The sequence below is a fragment of the Salmo salar genome, chromosome 01, assembly GCF_965601325.2.
Source record: "Salmo salar chromosome 01, fSalSal1, whole genome shotgun sequence".
In the NCBI taxonomy this organism is placed as follows: Eukaryota; Metazoa; Chordata; class Actinopteri; order Salmoniformes; family Salmonidae; genus Salmo; species Salmo salar.
Window position 1 is genome coordinate 156,651,587 of NC_138291.1, and position 21,375 is coordinate 156,672,961.

The following is a 21,375-nucleotide window of genomic DNA, read 5'->3' on the forward strand; positions in this document are numbered from 1 at the left end:
AAACAAGGACAGAATTTGTGTGAATATATTATGTGTTCGTGCCTGAGTGTGTGTGTGTGTGTGTGTGTGTGTGTGTGTGTGTGTGTGTGTGTGTGTGTGTGTGTGTGTGTGTGTGTGTGTGTGTGTCCTAGCACACCCACCGGTGCAAGGCCAGGGCACTCGTACACAGTGAAGTCTCCGCCCACTTCTTCCTCATCTGATGTGACTTCTGAGTCAGTGACTTTCGTCTCCGATTTATGTCTGAAAAACAACAGAATGCACCAAGATGAATATGTGTGTGTGTATTCATATTTGAATGAAACTGAATTGTTGGACAGGTAGAGAGAGAGAAAGGACACAAGAGACCGAAAGGGGCAGGAGGAGTAGAGCTCACTTTTCCATGGAGAGCATCTGCTGTTTCTGATGCTGGTAGTGGTACATCTGAGCACTCTGGGCCAACTTCTTATCCCCCGACTGAGGAGAAAAGGGAGAAGGAGAGGAGAGACCCATGAAAACCACCCTCAGCGGGGAGGAAAAGCAGAGAAGATGCAAAGCCTGAAAATCAGATGTTTACATCACAGACATCCTGTGGTCAAATCACATTGACAGAAGGAAATTAATCATACAAAAAAAATGGTCTAGTCCCTTATTTACACACACATATAGGGCCGGTATCCCGAAAATAGATTAAGGCTAATCCTGGTCTAAAATGCATGTTCAAAATAGGGATCTTATATTCAAAGTGCTTCTTCGTCCAGGACTAAGCTTAAAGACAAACTTTAGCCATTTTTTTACGTTTACTGTTGAAAAACAATATCCCCTGTATAAATACAGTAATGTACACACACTTATGGGTACACAAATATGTTTTGAGCAAAACTTTGTTTTTGGACACAATTGCAAACTTCAAGAGTTGTCCATTCAAGGAGCTGGTCTGATGGGTTTACTCTTATGTCATCAGCCTCCCCACTTGATTGTGGAAACAACAGAGGACCAAAGGGAAAAGGGTCTAATCTGGGTCTGGGTAATATGGAATAGACTCCTACTGTATTTAGCTGCGGTGGATGTATTGTGCCCCATGCGGAAACAATGCACTTACTGAAGTCCTGTTCGCTGTTCCATTGCTTCCAAATGCAGGGTAATCTACCTTCTGGGCCAGACGGGATTCCTTCTGCAACCTGTAGGGGGCAACATTATTCTGACCCATTAGAGACTAGGGAGACTGGAGCAGGAACAGTAGGCAAATATATTTTTAAAACATCTGCATTATGGACCCATCCCAATAGCGGATATTCTCTATATAGTGCACTACTTTGACCAAAGCTTTATGGACCCTGGTCCAAAGTGCACCATAGGCAGTAGGGTGCCATTTGGGATGCATCATAACAGTGCAGTGCTTAAATTTATCCTTTATAAAATGTGTTGGAAAATTATTTAACATGCTCTAACAAAAACAACACTTGACAGTAAAACAATAGAAGGGAGTCTAGCACACCTTAGTTGTCAAATTAAATAATAACATATTGATATTGTTACTGTCTGATGTCTTACCTTACCCAGCAAACTGTAGCCAAGATCAGGGCCACAGTGCCAAAGATGATACACACAGAGATCATAACTGCAGAGGTCGAAACAAACAGAGAAGAGGATAGAGTGAAGACAAGATACCCATAAAAGGAGGAGAAATTATGAAATTGTGTGTGACTGCAGATGAAATCTAACCACTCTCAAATCTATTCCCTTCGGAAATTATTCAGACCCCTTCACTTTTTCCACATTTTGTAACGTTACAGCCTTATTAAAAAAATACTTACTTATTTTTTCCCCTTATCTACACACAATACCCCATAATGGCAAAGCAAAAATAGGTTTTTAGACATTTTTGCACCTTTGTTAAAAATAATAAACTGAAATACCTTATTTACATAAGTATTCAGACCCTTTGCTATGAGACTCGAAATTGAGCTCAGATGCATCCTGTTTCCATTGATCATCCTTGAGATGTTTCTACAATTTGATTGGAGTGCATCTGTGGTAAATTCAGGATTGGACATGATTAGGAAAGGCCTGTCTATATAAGGTCCCACAGTTAACAGTGCATGTCAAAGCAAAAACCATGCCATGAGGTGGAAGGAATTGTCCGTAGAGCTCCGAGACAGGATTGTGTCGAGGCACAGATCTGGGGAAGGGTACCAAAACATTTCTGCAGCATTGAAGGTCCCCAAGAACACAGTGGCCTCCATAATTCTTAAATGGAAGAAGTTTCGAACCACCAAGACTCTTCCTAGAGCTAGCCGGCCGGCCAAACAGAGCAATCGGGGGAGAAGGGCCTTGGTCAGGAAGGTGACCAAGAACCTAATGGTCACTCTGACAAAGCTCCAGAGTTCCTCTGTGGAGATGGGAGAACCTTCCAGAAGGACAACCATCTCTGTAGCACTCCACCAATCAGGCCTTTAGAGTGGCCAGACGGAAGCCACTCCTCAGTGACGGCACATGACAGCCCGCTTGGAGTTTGCCAAAAGGCACCTAAAGGACTCTCAGACCATGAGAAACAAGATTCTCTGGCCTAATGAAACCAAGATTGAACTCTTTGGACTGAATGCCAAGTGTCACATCTGGAGGAAACCAGCCACCGCTTATCACCTAGCCAATACCATCCCTACGGTGAAGCATGGTGGTGGTAGCATCATGCTGTGGGGATGTTTTTCAGCGGCAGGGAATGGGAGACTAGTCAGGATCAAGGGAAAGATGAACGAAGCAAAGTACAGAGAGATCCTTGATGAAAACCTGCTCCAGAGCGCTCAGGACCTCAGACTGGGGCGAAGGTTCATCTTCCAGCAGGACAACGACCCTAACTGCACTTAGTAGAGCTGGCCTGGGCTCAATCCATAAACGTGTCACTACTTTCAACTAATAAAGACACTTACTGACAAGGAGACTGTCCTTGGAGGGATATGGGATGGCTATGGGGCCTCCAGGTCCCACCCTCTCCAGAGCCCTAGTGGAAGGCTGCGGGGTCCGGGTAGAGGGGTGGGCGGTAGTGGGCTGCTCCGCAGAAAGTTGGGCCTTGCTTCTCTGTCTGGGAGACTTTGTCTGAGTCATAGGAACTGCCTTGGAGGGGGTGTCTGGGAGAGAGAGAATAAGAGAGCGGAAGAGAAAGAGAGACATTGTTATTATTGTGGTGTAGATAACGTTTTATATATAGCGACACGCATCTATGGAAAAATAACTGAAACGTAATAAAATTCATAGAAATGCATAGTAAGACTCACCTGATTGCTTTGATTGTTTGACCTCTGACACTTCCTGTTTGGCAATGACTGAGTGAAGGAAGTCAATCTCTTCATCTAGATCAGAGAAGGCTGTCACTTTACCTGAGGAGGAAGACATTGGCAGATATAAGAGTGAGTCCATATGAACATCATGCCTTTGTTCAGGATATCTTCATATATGTATGTATATTGTGCTTCTACATTTGTGAGTTTTGTATTTGTATTTATTAAGGATCCCCATTAGTTCCTGCCAAGGCAGCAGCTACTCATCCTGGGGTCCAACAACATTAAGGCAGTTACATACAATTAAAAATATTACATGACATTCATAACGATTTTCACAACACATTAAGTGTGTGCCCTCAGGCCACTACTCTACTACCACACAATACAAAATCCATGTGCACGTGTGTATAGAGGGAGTGTGTTATCATGCGTCTGTGTATGCGTGTGTATAGAGGGAGTGTGTTATCATGCGTCTGTGTATGCGTGTGTATAGAGGGAGTGTGTTATCATGCGTCTGTGTATGCGTGTGTATAGAGGGAGTGTGTTATCATGCGTCTGTGTATGCGTGTGTATAGAGGGAGTGTGTTATCATGCGTCTGTGTATGCGTGTGTCTGTGCCTGAGTGTGTCCATTCACAGTCCCTACTGTTCCATAAGGTATATTTTTTATATGTTTTTTAAATCTGATTCTACTGCTTGGATCAGTTACCTGATGTGGAATAGAATTCCATGTAACCATGGCTCTATGTAGTACTGTGCGCCTCCCATAGTCTGTTCTGGAATTTGGGATTGTGAAGAGACCTCTGGTGGCATGTCTTGTGGGGTATGCATGGGTGTCCGAGCTGTGTTTTAGTAGTTTAAACAGACAGCTCGGTGCATTCAGCATGTCAATACTTCTTACAAAAATAAGTAGTGATGAAGTCAATCTCTCCTCCACTTTGAGCCATGAGAGATTGACATGCATATTAGTAATGTTAGCTCTCCATGTACATTTAAGGGCCAGCCATGCTGCCCTGTTCTGAGCCAATTGTAATTTTCCTAAGTCCCTATTTGTGGCACCTGAACAGACAACTAGACAGTAGTCCGGGTGCAACAAAACTAGGGCTTGTACATCCTTGATAGTGTTGTTAAAAAGGCAGAGCAGTGCTTTATTATTGACAGACTTATCCCCATATTAGCTACTGTTGCATCAACATGTTTTGACCATGACAGTTTACAACCCAGGGTTACTGCAAGCAGTTTAGTTTAGTCACCTCAAATTGCTCCACTTCCACATTATTCATTACAAGATTTAGTTGAGGTTTAGAATTTAGTATTGTATTTGGGACAAATCATTCAGTAAGTTTTTGAAATATTTAGGACTAACTTATTTCTTGCCACCCATTCTGAAACTAACTGCAGCTCTTTGTCACTCGCTTTAGTGGCTGACGTGTATAGTGTTGAGTCATCCGCATACATAGACACACTGGCTTTCAGTGGTATGTAATTGGTAAAGATTGAAAAAAGGTAAAGGGCCTAGACAGCTGCCCTGGGGAATTCATTATGTTGGAGAGGCTTCAATTATGTTTTAGAGGCTTCAATTAAAGAACACCCTCGGTGTTCTGTTAGACAGGTAACTATCTACAATATAGCAGGGGGTGTAAAGCCATAACACATACGTTTTTCCAGCAGCAGACTATGATCGATAATGTCAAAAGCTGTAATGAAGTCTAACAAAATAGCTCACACAATCTTTTATCATCAATTTCTCTCAGCCAATCATCAGTCATTTGTGTAAGTGCCATGCATGTTGAATGCCTTTCCCTATAAGCGTGCTAAAAGTCTGTTGTCAATTTGTTTACTGTAAAATAACATTGGATCTGGTAAAACAGATTTTTTTTCAAAAGTTTACTAAGGGTTGGTAACAGGATGATCGGTCTGCTATTTGAGCCAGTAAAGGGTCTTTACTATTCTTGGGTAGCGGAATGACTTATGCTTCACTCTAGGCCTGAGGGCACACACTTTCTTGTAGGCTTAGAATGAAGATATGGCAAATAGGAGTGGCAATATCGTCCGCTATTATCCTCAGAAATGTTCCATCCAAGCTGTCACCCAGGTGGCTTGTCATTGTTGATAGACAAAAATATATTTTCACCTCTTCCACACTCACTTTTCGGAATTCAAAGTCACAATGCTTGTCTTTCATAATTTGGTCATTTAGTGTTTACCTATTTAGTAGCGTTTGTTGCTGGCATTGCTAATCTTGGCGACGAAAAAAATCATTAAAGTAGTTGGCAATATCAGTGGGTTTTGTGATGAATGAGCCACCTGATACAATGAATGATGGAGGGGAGTTTGCCTTTTTGCCCAAAATGTCATTTAAAGTGGTAACCATATAACTGAGAACAGAGTGTGGGTGTGAAAGAGCAAGCATTAGAAGAAACAGGACATCCTGTTGTGTGACTACAAGTGCATGAAGCAACCCATGAGAGAGCCAGAGAGCCAGAGAGTGTGTGTGTGTGCGCGTGTGTGCGTATAAATGTGTTTGTGTGTGTGTGATAGAGAGTGTGCCAGTGTGTTGTTTGTTTGGGCAACAGTGAAAGAGAGACAAAGCCAGGGTGTTGTTTAACAGCTCTGTTGGCCAGACAGTAGGCCACATTCCAGGACTAGGCCACAGTTCTCCCTGGTTACCGGTATACATAGTGTGTGTGTGGCCAGGGGTTGAAGCACCGCAGGGGGCTTGTGCAATCACCCCGCCCCTCTGTCTCGGCCCTGCTCCCTCACACACACAAGTCCCTAAATCTCACTCAGCTGAGTGCTAATGGTGATGATAATCTCTCCCTCCCCAAGGTTACTCTAAAAGACCAGGGAATTCTACACTGTTTACGTGATAAGCTAAATATGATTCAGATTCAATATTTAATTACTATAGTGAGACATCAGCCATATCACCAACTAAGCCACTTCTTTGAATATGCTTAGTAATGTCTCATTGTGTTTGTATTAGCGTGAGCGCCGTGTTATTAATGATTAAGGTGCTGTCCTCTACAGAAGGGTGGCCATCTGGCGGTGGTAATGTGCGTGATATGATGTGACGGCACTTTCAGTCTGTGCTTTGTTACTTTCTCACCCCCCTCTGTCCCATTTAGTGTGATCCACAGCAGGTGTCAGTGGGGGTGGGTCATGCCATCTGTACTTTGCAGGTGGTGGAGTACTCCAAGTGTGTCAGTGTACCTGCCAGCAAGAACACTTTATACCCTACTTTGTTAGCCAACTTAAACATTTGAGGAAAATGTCAACATTTGAAAGAAAAGGAGAACATTCCTGAGATATTGTGTTGGCATGAGTACTTGAGTGAGAGGGTACATAGAAGAATCAGTGAGCATGAACCACAAAAAAAGGGAGCATATGGGTATTTATGTTTGTTTGAGTGGGAGTGTGTAGTAGATAGAGAAAACAAGAATGGGGAAATTGATGTGTGTGTGTGTGTGACTAAGCGTACACCTCTCCATGCATCAGAGAGGAGGTTTTGGCACCAGGTTGATAATTAACCATAACCCAAGAGGTGCCAAGAGGGATGTAAGGTGCACTAGCCTTGAGTGCGGGTGAGAGAGGGCTTGACAACGCGCTGGGTTGGAAATGACAGCGATTAGTGTGGACTAAATGGAGGAAATTGAGAAAAAGGTGGTGGGGGGGGGGGGGGGGGGGTGTTAGTAGTACAGAATTTGGCAGACCATGATTGACCACACACTCCAGCACAGTAGGTGGCGGCATGCACCTTAAACGTTTGTTTGCGGACTGCCATGATATCATAGAAGTAGAAGAAGAGGGATGTAAGTTTGTGAAAACAAACACTAAACGGTCAGACTCTCTTATTCCACTTACAGCGCATTTCTATCCACCCTTTCCCCACCCTGGCTGGGCCTTAGTCATACATCAGGACAAGGCATTCAGTTACCTATCATTTCCCATCACAACATAAACACCGAATCTGTCATTTGTATTTACAGTAAAAGGGGCTGCCCTGATCTTGTTTGTGAACTGAAGGAATAAAAGTATCTAATGGACATGTAAATTCACAGACACAGCTCACAGACACAGTCTGGGTAGGCTGTGCTGGTAGGGTAGTCTACGTGATGAGATTATTATGGATAAGAGCGAGAATAATTTTTTTGGTCAAACGGCAGTCAAGCATCGATCACCATGTCACCGGAATAAGACCCTCTAGATTTATTGGAAAGCAGCATCAAGCTAATCACAGTGCTCTTTCACCACCCTGTGAAGTGCCTCATAACTTATTTCATCTGTAGCCTAATAAACTGCATGGATTCCCGAGCAGTGTTGCCAACTCATTTTCAGGGGAAGTTGCTAGAGGCAGGTTGATTTGTTGCTAAAAGTTGCTAAATGACGTTGTGACATCATTGCGTGATGATGTCATTATGTAATAACGGAAAACGGCATCGTTACTAGAATACACAACGTTACTCAAATTGACTGGCCATCTCGGCGAAAAATATGATTTTACATTTGTTAGTTTAGATTTGTTTGTTTATTATCATATATTTTTATTTGTAAAAGTAATAAACACATTTTATATCATCAGATAGTTTTATTTTTAAACACAACACATTGAATTATTAAACAATTACACATTATTGAACAATTACATTTTATTTATTTTCTTTAACTAGTAAACCTACACATTCTGAACAATTATACTTTTAAGCAGTGTATTGGTAGTTAATATGTTACCTAACTGATCAACAATTATAGGTACAAGCTAATAACAAGGTATATATGCTATCTTATTGAACTAGGCATCTCTCTCCAGCTCTCTCCAGGTTGTTGTGCTGCTTGGCTGGCTAGCTGCTCAATGGTTTCCTCCAGATATTGCCACTGTTCTCGCACACACTGCAGAACACACTGCCACCATCAGCTGTGTGTCTCCGCCAGTTCCAGAAAGTCCACTCCTTGCATACGTACTGTAAATATGATGAATTATAGATAGGCAAGGAAATCCTCTTCATCTTCACTGTCCAACTGCATTGTCACGGAGCTGGAGCCAACAGTAGAGGATGGAGAAGCCTTAAAGATGTATGCTGCTGTGGTGCCAAACTGCTGCACAACTTCACTTGGTAGTTTATGCTGGTAACAGGTATCACCAGCCAGCTTCAGTCCATACTGCACCAGGAGCATGGAGTTGAGAGTGTGCAGTGACATTCTATTTCTTAACTTTTACTTGACCACACTCATTTGGCTGAACAGCCGTTCAACCTCCGCAGTTGAGTGTGGCAAGGAGAGGGTAGCGAGTGCAGCTTTGCACAGTTCTTCAAATGGATTTGACCCGGAAGAGTCTGTGTAGTTATTGACTTCACTCCAAAACTCGACTGTATTTTCAGTTGAGTACCACCTAAACAGATGGATGTTTCTCCATTGGGAAACAATTTTATCAATTGTTTGGGGCTGGTATCCCAGTAGCTTAGCTACTTTAATCATTTCAGAGGTGCCTTTATTGTGCTTTAGCGTTTCCTTAACGCTGAACAAGGCCATGTTTCGCAAGGCTTCAAGGTTGTCTGGGAGCCTTGCTTGTAGCTCCTTGCTTAAAGCAACAATGTAGTTGATGCACCGTCTCCGAATGACCTTTTTGTCCTCTGGCGCAAGACTGAGTTGGTACACCGTGCTTTCTAAAAGGTACCGAAGGTATGGTGATGGACTGAGATGTCCATCAATGGCATCCTTCAAAACATCCATTTTTGCCATAGGGTTGACTACTCTGCTGCAAATTGATGTTAAGAGGTGTACCAGATTGTCCAAAAGCTTAACAGGATCTGTTTGCTCTCCCTCAAATGACTTCACTGCAACTTGTACGTCAGACAGGATTGATTTCAAGAATGTCAGGTAGACATAGCTGGTCTTGTCCATGTACATGGCGTAGAGCACATCCGCCATGTAGCAATGCTCACTGGCCTTGGTCACCTCAAAGTGGAGTTTCAGTTCTTCCCACTGGCTCAATATACACGAGTTACCGCAGGCTCAATCGATAGCCAACGTGTGGCCCACACTTTGGTGATCTGCAGGGGTTTCTGGCCACAATTAATGGTGGCATACACTGCTTTGTACGCCTCGTGCCGTTTTGGGGAAATCGAAAACCAGTTGTAGTTTTCCTGATTAAGTACTCAACACTCCTATGAATGATTTCTTTGGATGCTGCACTGACAGACAATTGTAAAGAATGGCACACACAGCAGATGAGTACCAAATTGGGCAATGCACATTCTTCCTTTAAAATCTTGTGCACCCCGTTGTGCACCCCAGTCATCACGGACGCATTATCAGTGCCAATACCTGAAGAGTCTCTTTTTTAAGGTTACACTTCTCAAGAAACTCAACTACCGCCTTTGCTATTGATCTGGCATCGCCCCCTCCAATTCAACCAGCCCGAGAAATGTGGACACAACGGTTCTTTTTTTAGCACTGAAATATCGAATCACCACACCCAGGTATTTCGAGACACTGACATCAGTGGACTCATCAAAAAGGAGACTGAACTTCTCATCCCCCACATCTGATGTTACCCTTTTGAGAAAATAAGGAGCCAGTACTCCCCTAATCATTTCTGTGCACTTGGTGCAGTGCATTTGGAAGTTTGTTGCTGCCACAGAATCTGAAAAGGCAGCTTTGCAAGCATTACCTAAATGGTCGCATGCTAGCAGCGAATAATGCTCCGCAATGGCCATTGCCATAGTAGCTTCTGCGCTTTTGCAGTTATCCACTTTCTTAACCAACTGTGGTAATGTAGACTGCGTTGTGGGGTTGTATGGTTTTGATTTATTTATATGCTTTGCTGTAGCACAATGTTTTTTGATGTCATACATTTTTGCAAGCATATCTGATTTGCAGTATGGCCGACAATCATCCCCAATTACTGGCTTCAGCCACCCTTTAAATTCATGTACAGACCTCCCACTCTTTTCTGTACTTCTGGCTATACAATTTTGATTGAGACATGTTGATTGATGTTGTAAGTTCTGTTCAAGATCAAACATTTGTGACCAACTATATTCATTGGGTTTGTCTCGTTGAACGCATACTACTGCTGCTGCAGTCAGCCAACAATGACTTGCAATTTGCTGAAATTGCTGCTGGCCTGCTGCTGCCTGTGCACGAGCTGAGCGCCTTCTGCTGACGTCACTCACAATGCACTTTTGCAGCCAGACACGTGTGTTGTGACTGAGTGTGTGACAGAGAAAAATCGGTTTTGTGTCATTTAGAGGGAAAATGGAAATGCCTTTATGCTCAAATACTGATATAATAACCATCATATCGAAGTAAATTTGTAGTCACACGATGATATGGGGTGTGGTCCTCCCACTACGACTCGGGAACAGTGATGCCAACTTAGCAATTTTGTTGCTAGATTTAGCAACTTTTCAGAGTACCCTGGCAACTTTTTTTTCAAACAGCACCTAGCATCAAATTTAGCTACTTAAAAAAAAAAAGAACTTTTAGCAACTTTTGAAAAGTGACTCAAACGCTAAAACATAATTAATTTTACCGAAACAAAAAGATCCCATTTCGAACAAACAAATTCTGTCGGAATTTATAAAATGACCCCATTTATAAAATGACACCAAAACTGCCTGTTTCCGTCAGAGCTGTCATGATTTTTTAAATAATATGAGTACTCACATAAAAACTGGATGGAAATGTGGTTTCCTGACTAATACTCAGAGGGTGGGGAATTTCTCAGAGGTTCATTCTTAGGGTCTACTGCTGCCCTCTTGTGGCTATGAGAACAATGTGCCGGTGATTATTTTCAATAGGACCTCTTCCATTTCTATTTTAAAAAGGCAAGTCAGTTAAGAACAAATTCTTATTTACAATGACGGCTAGGAACAGTGGGTTAACTAACTGCCTTGTTCAGGGGCAGAATGACAGATTTCTACCTTGTCAGCACAGGGACTCGATCTAGCAACTTTTCGGTTACTGGCCCAATGCTCTAACCACTAGGCTACCTCCATACAGTGCACTAGGGTAGATGGGCAATCATTTTCACTGGAATGTTAGCAGCTATAGCTTCTTCTCGACCACACATGGTAAAGCTTGTTGACTCAAGCCTATATTTGGGTCAGAGGTACTTGGTCAACATCCATAATGTCTTGGTTAACTATTCCATCCTCAACATTGCAACATTGCAACAACCCATTTCTCTCTCCATGGTGACACAGCATAAAACACATTTTCAAGTGAATTATTCCTGAACACCAAACTCCCAAGAGTATTGTCCCTTGTACAGGTGTCTATCAAATTCCATCAACCCTAGTAGTCACCATGTTAAACAGAATATTGAAATAAATCACAAGGACTTCACTATTTTTAAATGAACATCACTACCACTCAACTCAATGACTCCTCAACGCATTTCCCATCAGGACTAACATAGTTAGAGCTCCACACTGAATCAACTAACAGCATGGCATTGAATAACATCCCTGATTCCTAATGGATTGTCAACAGCTGTCATTAGGCTCCATTAGAGAGCTTCATTAGCTTTGCTTAGACCCCTATGCATCATCCCTCCCCGCACCCCGTCTCTCCCCATCTCTAGAGGGTCTCCCTGTTCCCAATGTCCAGCTCCTTATCTATTATTAGCCTCTAGGTCTGACTATGGAGGGGTCAGTTTGACCACAGCTTTACCTGCTGTTGATGACCACACGTACACATGGACCCAGGTACCTGTCCCTGTTTCTGGGTAGAGCTCTGCCCTCAGTACATACTGTGTGTATACATATCCAGTTCTCCTGACTGGTTGCCAGCCTTATTACCAGACAGGGCCCATAGCTCCAGTGTTTACCTATGGAAGTGTATGCCTTGATGTCAAACACAGGCTTGTCTTACACACACAAAGAGTACTGTTCACTAACTGTACTCACCTAGCTACTGTTATTTACCTACCCTGTCACCTCTGCTCCTATTGGCGGCCACTGTAAAACCAGTGAATAACAGTACTACTCTTCTCTTTCTGAGAAGATACACATTGTACCTGGCACCTTAATTGGGGAGGATGGCTCATAGTAATGGCTGGAACAGAGTTAATTGAATGGTATCAAACACATCAAACACAGTTTCAAATGCTTAATACCATTCCATTGACTCCATTCCAGCCATTCTTATAAGCCGTCCTCCCCTCACCAGACTCCTGTGGAACCTACCCATGACAACTTTACCTACTAACCTACAAAGCATGGCACCTACACTCACATATCTGTGTATTAGCGTGTGTGTGCGCGCATGCGCGTGTGAAAGAGAAAACAAGAGGTAGTATGCTCATGTATGCGAGTGTGTTTGCATTTGTGTACATTTCTAAATGTATGTATTACATGTTGCTGTGGAGAGTGTATTTGCTTATTTTGTGTATTCCAGTGGAGGCTTCTGAGGGGAGAACGGCTCTTAATGACTGGAACGGAGCGAATGGAATGGCATCAAACCATGTCTTTGATGTATTTGATACCATCCCACCTATTCCCCTCCAGCCATTATCACAAGCCCGTCCTCCCCAATTAAGGTGCCACCAACCTCCTGTGGTGTATACTGATGTGCATCCTGCTGCTCTCTCATACATAGTCTAAGACATCCGAGTTGCTAGATTTAATAATGTATCCGTTTCGGCTCCACTGGGTCACATAAGCCTCTCTCTGGCCCTGCTGTGTCTGGATGGGTTCATCTCTCCATGGACAACAGTCTCTGTCTACATGTGTACTGGAAAAAACATCCATAAGCTTCCTCAATAGATACAGCCTATGGAGATAAGAGATAAGATCATGCTAAAAATAAGCACAAATAAGTTTAGCACATAAAAGGAACATAAAAGGTAAGGCTTTGGATGGTGACATGTCCGGATTGCTCTGATTAGGAGCACATCTCCATTGATGTACACCTCATCCTGTACATAGGGGCTGCATCCCAAATGGCACCATATGGGCCCTGGTCAAAAACAGTGTGCTATATACAGGTTGTCCTGGATGCAGAACTGAGCGATTTCCCCTTAGATAGGCTAGCTGTAAAGTCAAAATTGGCTATATTTTAAAGATTCATGAAAAAGTGGTCTTAATTTAAGGTTAGAGTTAGGCATTAGGCTTAGCAGTGTGGTTAAGTTTAGGGTTCAGGTGTGGGTAAGGTAAAAAAAAAATTTTTTTATGATTTTGTGGTTGTGCCAGCTAGTGACCACTCTGCAGAGCTGCCTCCAGAACAAGATTCATGACAAAAAAACGCTAACCTGTGCACTATATAGGAAATAGGGTACTATTTCAGACATAGCCAGCAGTCTCTGACCACAAGGTAGGCTCCCCACAGGGTCAGTTTGTTCTAGCCAGCCCTCACAGGTTTATGTAACCTAGTCCAGTGGTCTGTAGCACTCATATCACACCACCACAACACACTCAAACCACACCATAACACACCACCACAACGACCTGGCCTTCACAATACACACACACACCGCTTCTGCTTTGTATCAGAATTTCTGCAAATAAGACGCTCCTAGGTTGAAAAATTCCCTCCTCAAACAAAGTTCTCGCTCTCCTTTTCATCCGCTCTTATTTTTCTTTCTCTCATATCTCTCTGTGTGATGCCGTGACCCCTAATCTAATGTCCTCTGCTGCAGACCCAACTGAATTATTAATCCTGGAGAGAAACACACACACAGAGACAGAGAGAGACAGAGAGAGACAGAGAGAGACAGAGAGAGACAGAGAGAGAGAGAGAGCGACAGAGAGAGAGAGAGAGAGAGAGAGAGAGAGAGAGAGAGAGAGAGAGAGAGAGAGAGAGGCAAGGTAGAGGTGGCAGGGTAAGAGAGAATATCTCCTAGTTCCTCTTCCTCTCTATTTCTCCTCTCCCTCTATTTCTTTCACAAACCATGGCATGCCTTGTAAAATCACCAGACAATAAAAATGAAAAATGTTATTTATTTCCACGGGGCAACGCTTTTACAGAATGAAATTAGATTGTATTAAGGAGCCAGAGAGAGTGAAAGAGGGAGAGATGGAAGGGGAGAGTAACAGAGAGAAAGGGAGAGGGAGAGAGATGGAAGGGAGTAAGAGAAGGACAAAGAGAGATGGAGAGAGAGATATGGAGATGCAGAGAGAGAGATATGCAGGAGAGAGAGATGCATGCAGTACTCTGGGTGATTAAATGCGGTGGTGATCTGTCTGTGGGCAGCAGGAGCGGGGATTAGAGAAACACAGGATCAAACTACAGCGCACAGAGAGATGGAGAAATAAGGACAGATTGATGCAGAGAGCAAAAGAGAGAGCTGAAGAGATCGAGGGAGAGAGAAGAATGGAGAGATCAATAGGGAGAAGGAGGGAGAGGAATTGATAAGGAAGGCGATAGAGTAAAGAATAAAAGAGGTATCGAATAAATATAGAAGAGGGAGATTGAGAGTGAATGCGGTAAGCAAGAAGGGGGACTGGGAGAGCGAGGGAGGAGGAGAAAGAGGAGTAGTGAGGGTTTCCTGTCTGTGTCACTGTGGCTCAGTGTGCCCACTCTTAAAGCACAGAGTTAGTTACTCATGGCTACACCGCGAACAAAGGCGCACACACACACACACACACACACACACACACACACACACACACACACACACACACACACACACACACACACACACACACACACACACTTCAAACGGCAGCCTCTCTGCATCAGCTCATGAACCACTTTGTGTGACCAAACTGTGTTTGACCTAAGCCCATAACCCATGTCTGGATGCTCAGAGATCTGTAGCTTGACACAGGATGTGTCCCAAATGGCACTCTATTCCCTACATAGTAAACTACAAAGGTGTCAAAGTAGTGCACTATGTAGGGAATAGTGTGCCATTTGGGATGCAGATACAACCAGGGAAAGGATGATGATAGATGTTCATTGAACATACGTAGAAAATGACCCTGTGCTGTTGAAGCAGCTTCATCAAATAAATTCAATAGCATCTTTCGTAAATTCCCCAAATCTCCTTGCTTTCCTACATTATAATGGAGATTGTGGGGCCGTTTGAGTGTGCATAATGTGTGTGTAATATCCAGACCAACATACCATGGTGATGGCGCCTCTTCCTTGCTACACACTGTCCTTCCTCGTTCTCCTCCAATGGGGTGAGGCAGGGGCCGCAGTAGGAGGTGCCAGGTTTGCAGAAGTGCCGCCCCTCACGGGCACAGTCTATGTGGTGCGGGCACTTACCCCCAGCTAAATAGAAAAAGAGAGCCAGACATTAGATAACACTTTTGCTCACCTCCTCTAACAGAACATACTGCATCATGGTCATCATGATTCTTATGGAGTGTGTGTGAGAGGACAGGAACATGAGTGTGTCACATCATCCCCCAGGTGTCATGACAAAAGAGGCTGCTTGGAGACAAGATGCCATGTAGTCATGACAACTGATTGAATTAAAGATGAATTGACGCACCAGTGGCAAACAACATTTTATTATGTACAACGTAGAGGGATTTCAAATTGCAAAGCCTTCTGACTGTGCTATTGTCTTCATTGCATGAACATTATTACATTACATTTAAGTCATTTAGCAGACGCTCTTATCCAGAGCGACTTACAAAATGGTGCATTCACCTTATGATATCCAGTGGAACAACCACTTTACAATAGTGCATCTAAATCTTTTAAGGGGGGGGGGGGGTTAGAAGGATTACTTTATCCTATCCTAGGTATTCCTTAAAGAGGTGGGGTTTCAGGTGTCTCCGGAAGGTGGTGATTGACTCCGCTGTCCTGGCGTCGTGTATCATGTATCATGAACATCATGTATTGGTTAGAACTCTGTTTTCAGACACAGACCCCAACTATTGTAATCACATTGTGCTGAATTTAAAAACAGTTACCAGGGAACTGAGGAGAGCTGCTGAGGGGAGGACGGCTCATAATAATGGCTGGAACGGAGCGAATGGAATTTCATACCATTCCACTTATTGTGGTCCAGCCATTACCACGAGCCTGTCCTCCCCAACTAAGGTGCCACCAACCTCCTGTGCACACACACACACACACACACACACACACACACACACACACACACACACACACACACACACACACACACACACACACACACACACACACACACACACACACACACACACACATATTCACCTGTTCCCTGGCTCTATTGACCTTAGAAAAAGTAGTCCTTCCAACCAGCAGTGTCATCTATCAAAATGATTGAAAGAATATACAATTACACCTTCAAGACCTAGATCATGATGTTCTGCTGATCAGGATTATAAACCAGGTTGACAGCATGAATGCTTGAATAATTCTCCAATCTGTGATTATCAACATCCCTATCTAGCCATACCATAGATATCTAATGTGTAACCATTGGCTGGGACACACACACACACACACACACACACACACACACACACACACACACACACACACACACACACACACACACACACACACACACACACACACACACACACAGAGAGAGAGAGAAAGTGGGTCACAAGGTGTATTTTGTTGCAGAGGGTAGGCAAGGACATAGCAATAGACTTAGCAGCCTATTTCTTTTTCTTTTTTTACCTTTATTTAACTAGGCAAGTCAGTTAACCTGTTATGGCTAGGGGGTAGTATTTTCACGGCTGGATAAAAAACGTTCCCCGATTTAATCTGGTTACTACTCCTGCCCAGTAACTAGAATATGCATATAATTATTGGCTTTGGATAGAAAACACCCTAAAGTTTCTAAAACTGTTTGAATGGTGTCTGTGAGTATAACAGAACTCATATGGCAGGCAAAAACCTGAGAAGATTTCATGCAGGAAGTGGCCTGTCTGACAAGGTGTCGTTCTTCTTGTCTCTGTTTATTGAAGAGTGAGGATCTTAGCTGTCCCGTGACACTTCCTACGGCTGCCATAGGCTCTCAGAAGGCGGCAAAACGCTGAATCGTGGCTTTGCAGGCTCTGGCTGAAACAAAGTAGCGCGTTTGGGTAGTGGCTGGTTACAGTACTGTGAGACTCAGGCTCGTGCTCGCGTCGACCGAAAGCTTTGTTTTCTTTCCTCTGTTTAGCTAAATGGACATTCCCGGTCGGAATATTATCGCTTTTTTTACGAGAAAAATGGCATAAAAATAAATGTTAAACAGCGGTTGACATGCTTCGAAGTACGGTAATGGAATATTTAGATTTTTTTTGTCACGAATTGCGCCATGCGCACGACCCTGATTTACCATTTCGGATAGTGTCTGGGACGCACGAACAAAACGCCGCTATTCGGATATAACGATGGATTATTTTGGACCAAACCAACATTTGTTATTGAAGTAGCAGTCCTGGGAGTGCATTCTGACGAAGACAACAAAAGGTAATCAAACTTTTATAATAGTAAATCTGATATTGGTGAGTGCTAAACTTGCCGGGTGTCTAAATAGCTAGCCCGTGATGGCTGGGCTATGTACTTAGAATATTGCAAAATGTGCTTTCACCAAAAAGCTATTTTAAAATCGGACATATCGAGTGCATAGAGGAGTTCTGGATCTATAATTCTTAAAATAATTGTTATGCTTTTTGTGAACGTTTATCGTGAGTAATTTAGTAAATTGTTAGCAAATTCCCCGGAAGTTTGCGGGGGGTATGCTAGTTCTGAACGTCACATGCTAATGTAAAAAGCTGTTTTTTGATATAAATATGAACTTGATTGAACAAAACATGCATGTATTGTATAACATAATGTCCTAGGTGTGTCATCTGATGAAGATCATCAAAGGTTAGTGCTGCATTTAGCTGTCTTCTGGGTTTTTGTGACATTATCTGCTAGCTTGAAAAATGGGTGTCTGATTATTTCTGGCTTGGTACTCTGCTGACATAATCTAATGTTTTGCTTTCGCTGTAAAGCCTTTTTGAAATCGGACAGTGTGGTTAGATAAAAGAGAGTCTTGTCTTTAAAATGCTGTGAAATAGTCATATGTTTGAAAAATTGAAGTTTTTGTATTTTTGAAGAATTTGTAATTCGCGCCACGCCTATCATTGGATATTGGAGCAGGTGTTCCGCTAGCGGAACGTCTAGATGTAAGAGGTTAAGAACAAATTCTTATTTTCAATGACGGCCTACCGGGGAACAGTGGGTTAACTGCCTGTTCAGGGGCAGAACGACAGATTTTTACCTTGTCAGCTCGGGGATTCGATCCAGAAACCTTTTGGTTACTGCCTCAATGCTCTAACCACTAGGCTACCTCCCGCCCCAGAGTGGTACAGTAACCATGGGCTATTACAAGTGCACAGTACAGAAGGAGGGTATTCATAGAAACTCATGCCCCCTAGGCTGCTGCAGAACTACAACATCTGTCGCCATAATGACCTCCATGGCAACAGGATCTCTGACATCAGGAGCGAGTCACAGTAGTGTTTATGTTAGTGTGTACTGTATGTCAGTGGAGGCTGCTGCGGGGAGGACAGCTCATTAGAATGGCTATATAATGAGTTCCACTTATACTGCTCCAGCCATTAACATGAGCCCATCCTCCCCAATTAAGGTGCCACCAACCTCCTCTGCTGTATGTGTGTATGTCATAGGCTGTGTCCAAAATCTGGATTGCCCACTACTTACTGCATACTGTGTACTAATCTTACAACATACAGTGGGGGAAAAAAGTATTTGATCCCCTGCTGATTTTCTACGTTTGCCCACTTACAAAGAAATGATCAGTCTATAATTTTAATAGTAGGTTTATTTGAACAGTGAGAGACAGAATAACAACAAAAAAATCCAGAAAAACGCATGTCAAAAATGTTATACAATTATTTGCATTTTAATGAGGGAAATAAGTATTTGACCCCTCTGCAAAACATGACTTAGTACTTGCTGGCAAAACCCTTGTTGGCAATCACAGAGGTCAGACGTTTCTTGTAGTTGGCCACCAGGTTTGCACACATCTCAGGAGGGATTTTGTTCCACTCCTCTTTGCAGATCTTCTCCAAGTGATTAAGGTTTCGAGGCTGACGTTTGGCAACTTGAACCTTCAGCTCCCTCCACAGATTTGCTATGGGATTAAGGTCTGGAGACTGGCTAGGCCACTCCAGGACCTTAATGTGCTTCTTCTTGAGCCACTCCTTTGTTGCCTTGGACGTGTGTTTTGGGTCATTGTCATGCTGGAATACCCATCCACGACCCATTTTCAATGCCCTGGCTGAGGGAAGGAGGTTCTCACCCAAGATTTGACGGTACATGGCCCCGTCCATCGTCCCTTTGATGTGGTGAAGTTGTCCTGTCCCCCTAGCAGAAAAACACCCCGAAGGCATAATGTTTCCACCTCCATGTTTGACATTGGAGATGGTGTTCTTGGGGTCATAGGCAGCATTCCTCCTCCTCCAAACACGGCGAGTTGAGTTGATGTCAAAGAGCTCCATTTTGGTCTCATCTGACCACAACACTTTCACCAGTTGTCTTCTGAGACATTCAGATGTTCATTGGCAAACTTCAGACGGGCATGTATATGTGCTTTCTTGAGCAGGGGGACCTTGCGGGCGCTGCAGGATTTCAGTCCTTCATGGCGTAGTGTGTTACCAATTGTTTTCTTGGTGACTATGGTCCCAGCTGCCTTGAGATCATTGACAAGATCCTCCCGTGTAGTTCTGGGCTGATTCCTCACCGTTCTCATGATCATTGCAACTCCACGAGGTGAGATCTTGCATGGAGCCCCAGGCCGAGGGATATGGACAGTTCTTTTGTGTTTCTTCCATTTGTGAATAATCGCACCAAATGTTGTCACCTTCTCACCAAGCTGCTTGGTGATGGTCTTGTAGCCCATTCCAGCCTTGTGTAGGTCTACAATCTTGTCCCTGACATCCTTGGAGAGCTCTTTGCTCTTGGCCATGGTGGAGAGTTTGGAATCTGATTGATTGATTGCTTCTGTGGACAGGTGTCTTTTATACAGGTAGCAAACTGAGATTAGGAGCACTCCCTTTAAGAGTGTGCTCCTAATCTCAGCTCGTTACCTGTATAAAAGACACCTGGGAGCCAGAAATCTTTCTGATTGAGAGGGGGTCAAATACTTATTTCCCTCATTAAAATGCAAATCAAGTTAAAACATTTCTGACATGCGTTTTTCTGGATATTTTTGTTGTTATTCTGTCTCTCACTGTTCAAATAAACCTACCATTAAAATTATAGACTGATCCTTTCTTTGTCAGTGGACAAACGTACAAAATCAGCAGGGGATGAAATACTTTTTCCCCCCACTGTACTATTTAGAACATACTGTTTAGTAAAAATGAATGCAGTAAGCAACAAATATCAGAATACTAGGCTCATTCTACTGAGAATGTGTCATCTAATCCGCAATCGCGTTGATTCCCACCATTTGTTAATTTTGGTATAGCGGGTCCCCTCAGCTGATTATCAGCCGTTGTCTCGAAAGACGATTCTATTGCTCAATAGTGTGTAGCGAATGCTGCTAGATGTGTACGACATCCTGGCATTTAAAGCCTATACATTTCACATACTCCAATCCAGTGGAGGCTGCTGAGGGGAGGACAGCTCATAATAATGGATGGAATGGAGTCAATGGAATGGCATCAAACACATAAAAGACATGGTTGATATCAATCCATTCCAGAGATTTTCATGAGCTATCCTCCCCTCAGCAGCCTCCACTGCTCCAATCTGTGATTGTCAACATCCCTATCTAACCATATCACCCCTTAGATCGCTCATGTTCAAGCATAGGCTATTTAGAATGCAAGTACGGGTTTTCGGACACGGCCTGAGTATTAAGTGTGTGCATAAAATAATTGGTGTTTTCACTTAAGGAGTGCACCACTAAGCCGTCCACCTCCAGCTTGCCTGCCTTCCCTACTCACTGGCCTGTCCTTCTGAAGGTGGCAGTGCTTATGTTACCCAGGCCACACTGGGATCATGCACTGTTGACTGCTCCCACATGTGATGTGGCTTTGGAGGCCACATATCCTGCCCTTTGAAGGATTTTAATCCCAACTTCCCTTCATGTATATCTCTGTTTGTCCACTTCTCTTCATCCGTGGTTCTTTTCATCAAATTGTGCCAGATCATTTTTCTTCTTCTTCTCTGTAGTACCAAATAAATATATCTGAAAGCATTGTTCAGATCATTAT

General features: G+C 43.3%; 1 protein-coding gene across 1 annotated transcript in view; it reads right to left on the minus strand.

The window, feature by feature from the left end:
* LOC106567317 (neural proliferation differentiation and control protein 1) overlaps positions 1–21,375 on the minus strand; it is a 50,977-nt gene that overhangs the window by 6,844 nt on the left and 22,758 nt on the right. Inside the window, exons 2-8 of the mRNA XM_014136454.3 lie at positions 15,329–15,478; positions 3,252–3,353; positions 2,907–3,104; positions 1,531–1,597; positions 1,079–1,157; positions 374–453; positions 141–240 (exon numbers count right to left, since the gene is read on the minus strand). Of these exons, the coding sequence (XP_013991929.1) occupies positions 141–240; positions 374–453; positions 1,079–1,157; positions 1,531–1,597; positions 2,907–3,104; positions 3,252–3,353; positions 15,329–15,478 (776 nt within the window). The remainder of the gene's footprint in view (positions 1–140; positions 241–373; positions 454–1,078; positions 1,158–1,530; positions 1,598–2,906; positions 3,105–3,251; positions 3,354–15,328; positions 15,479–21,375) is intronic.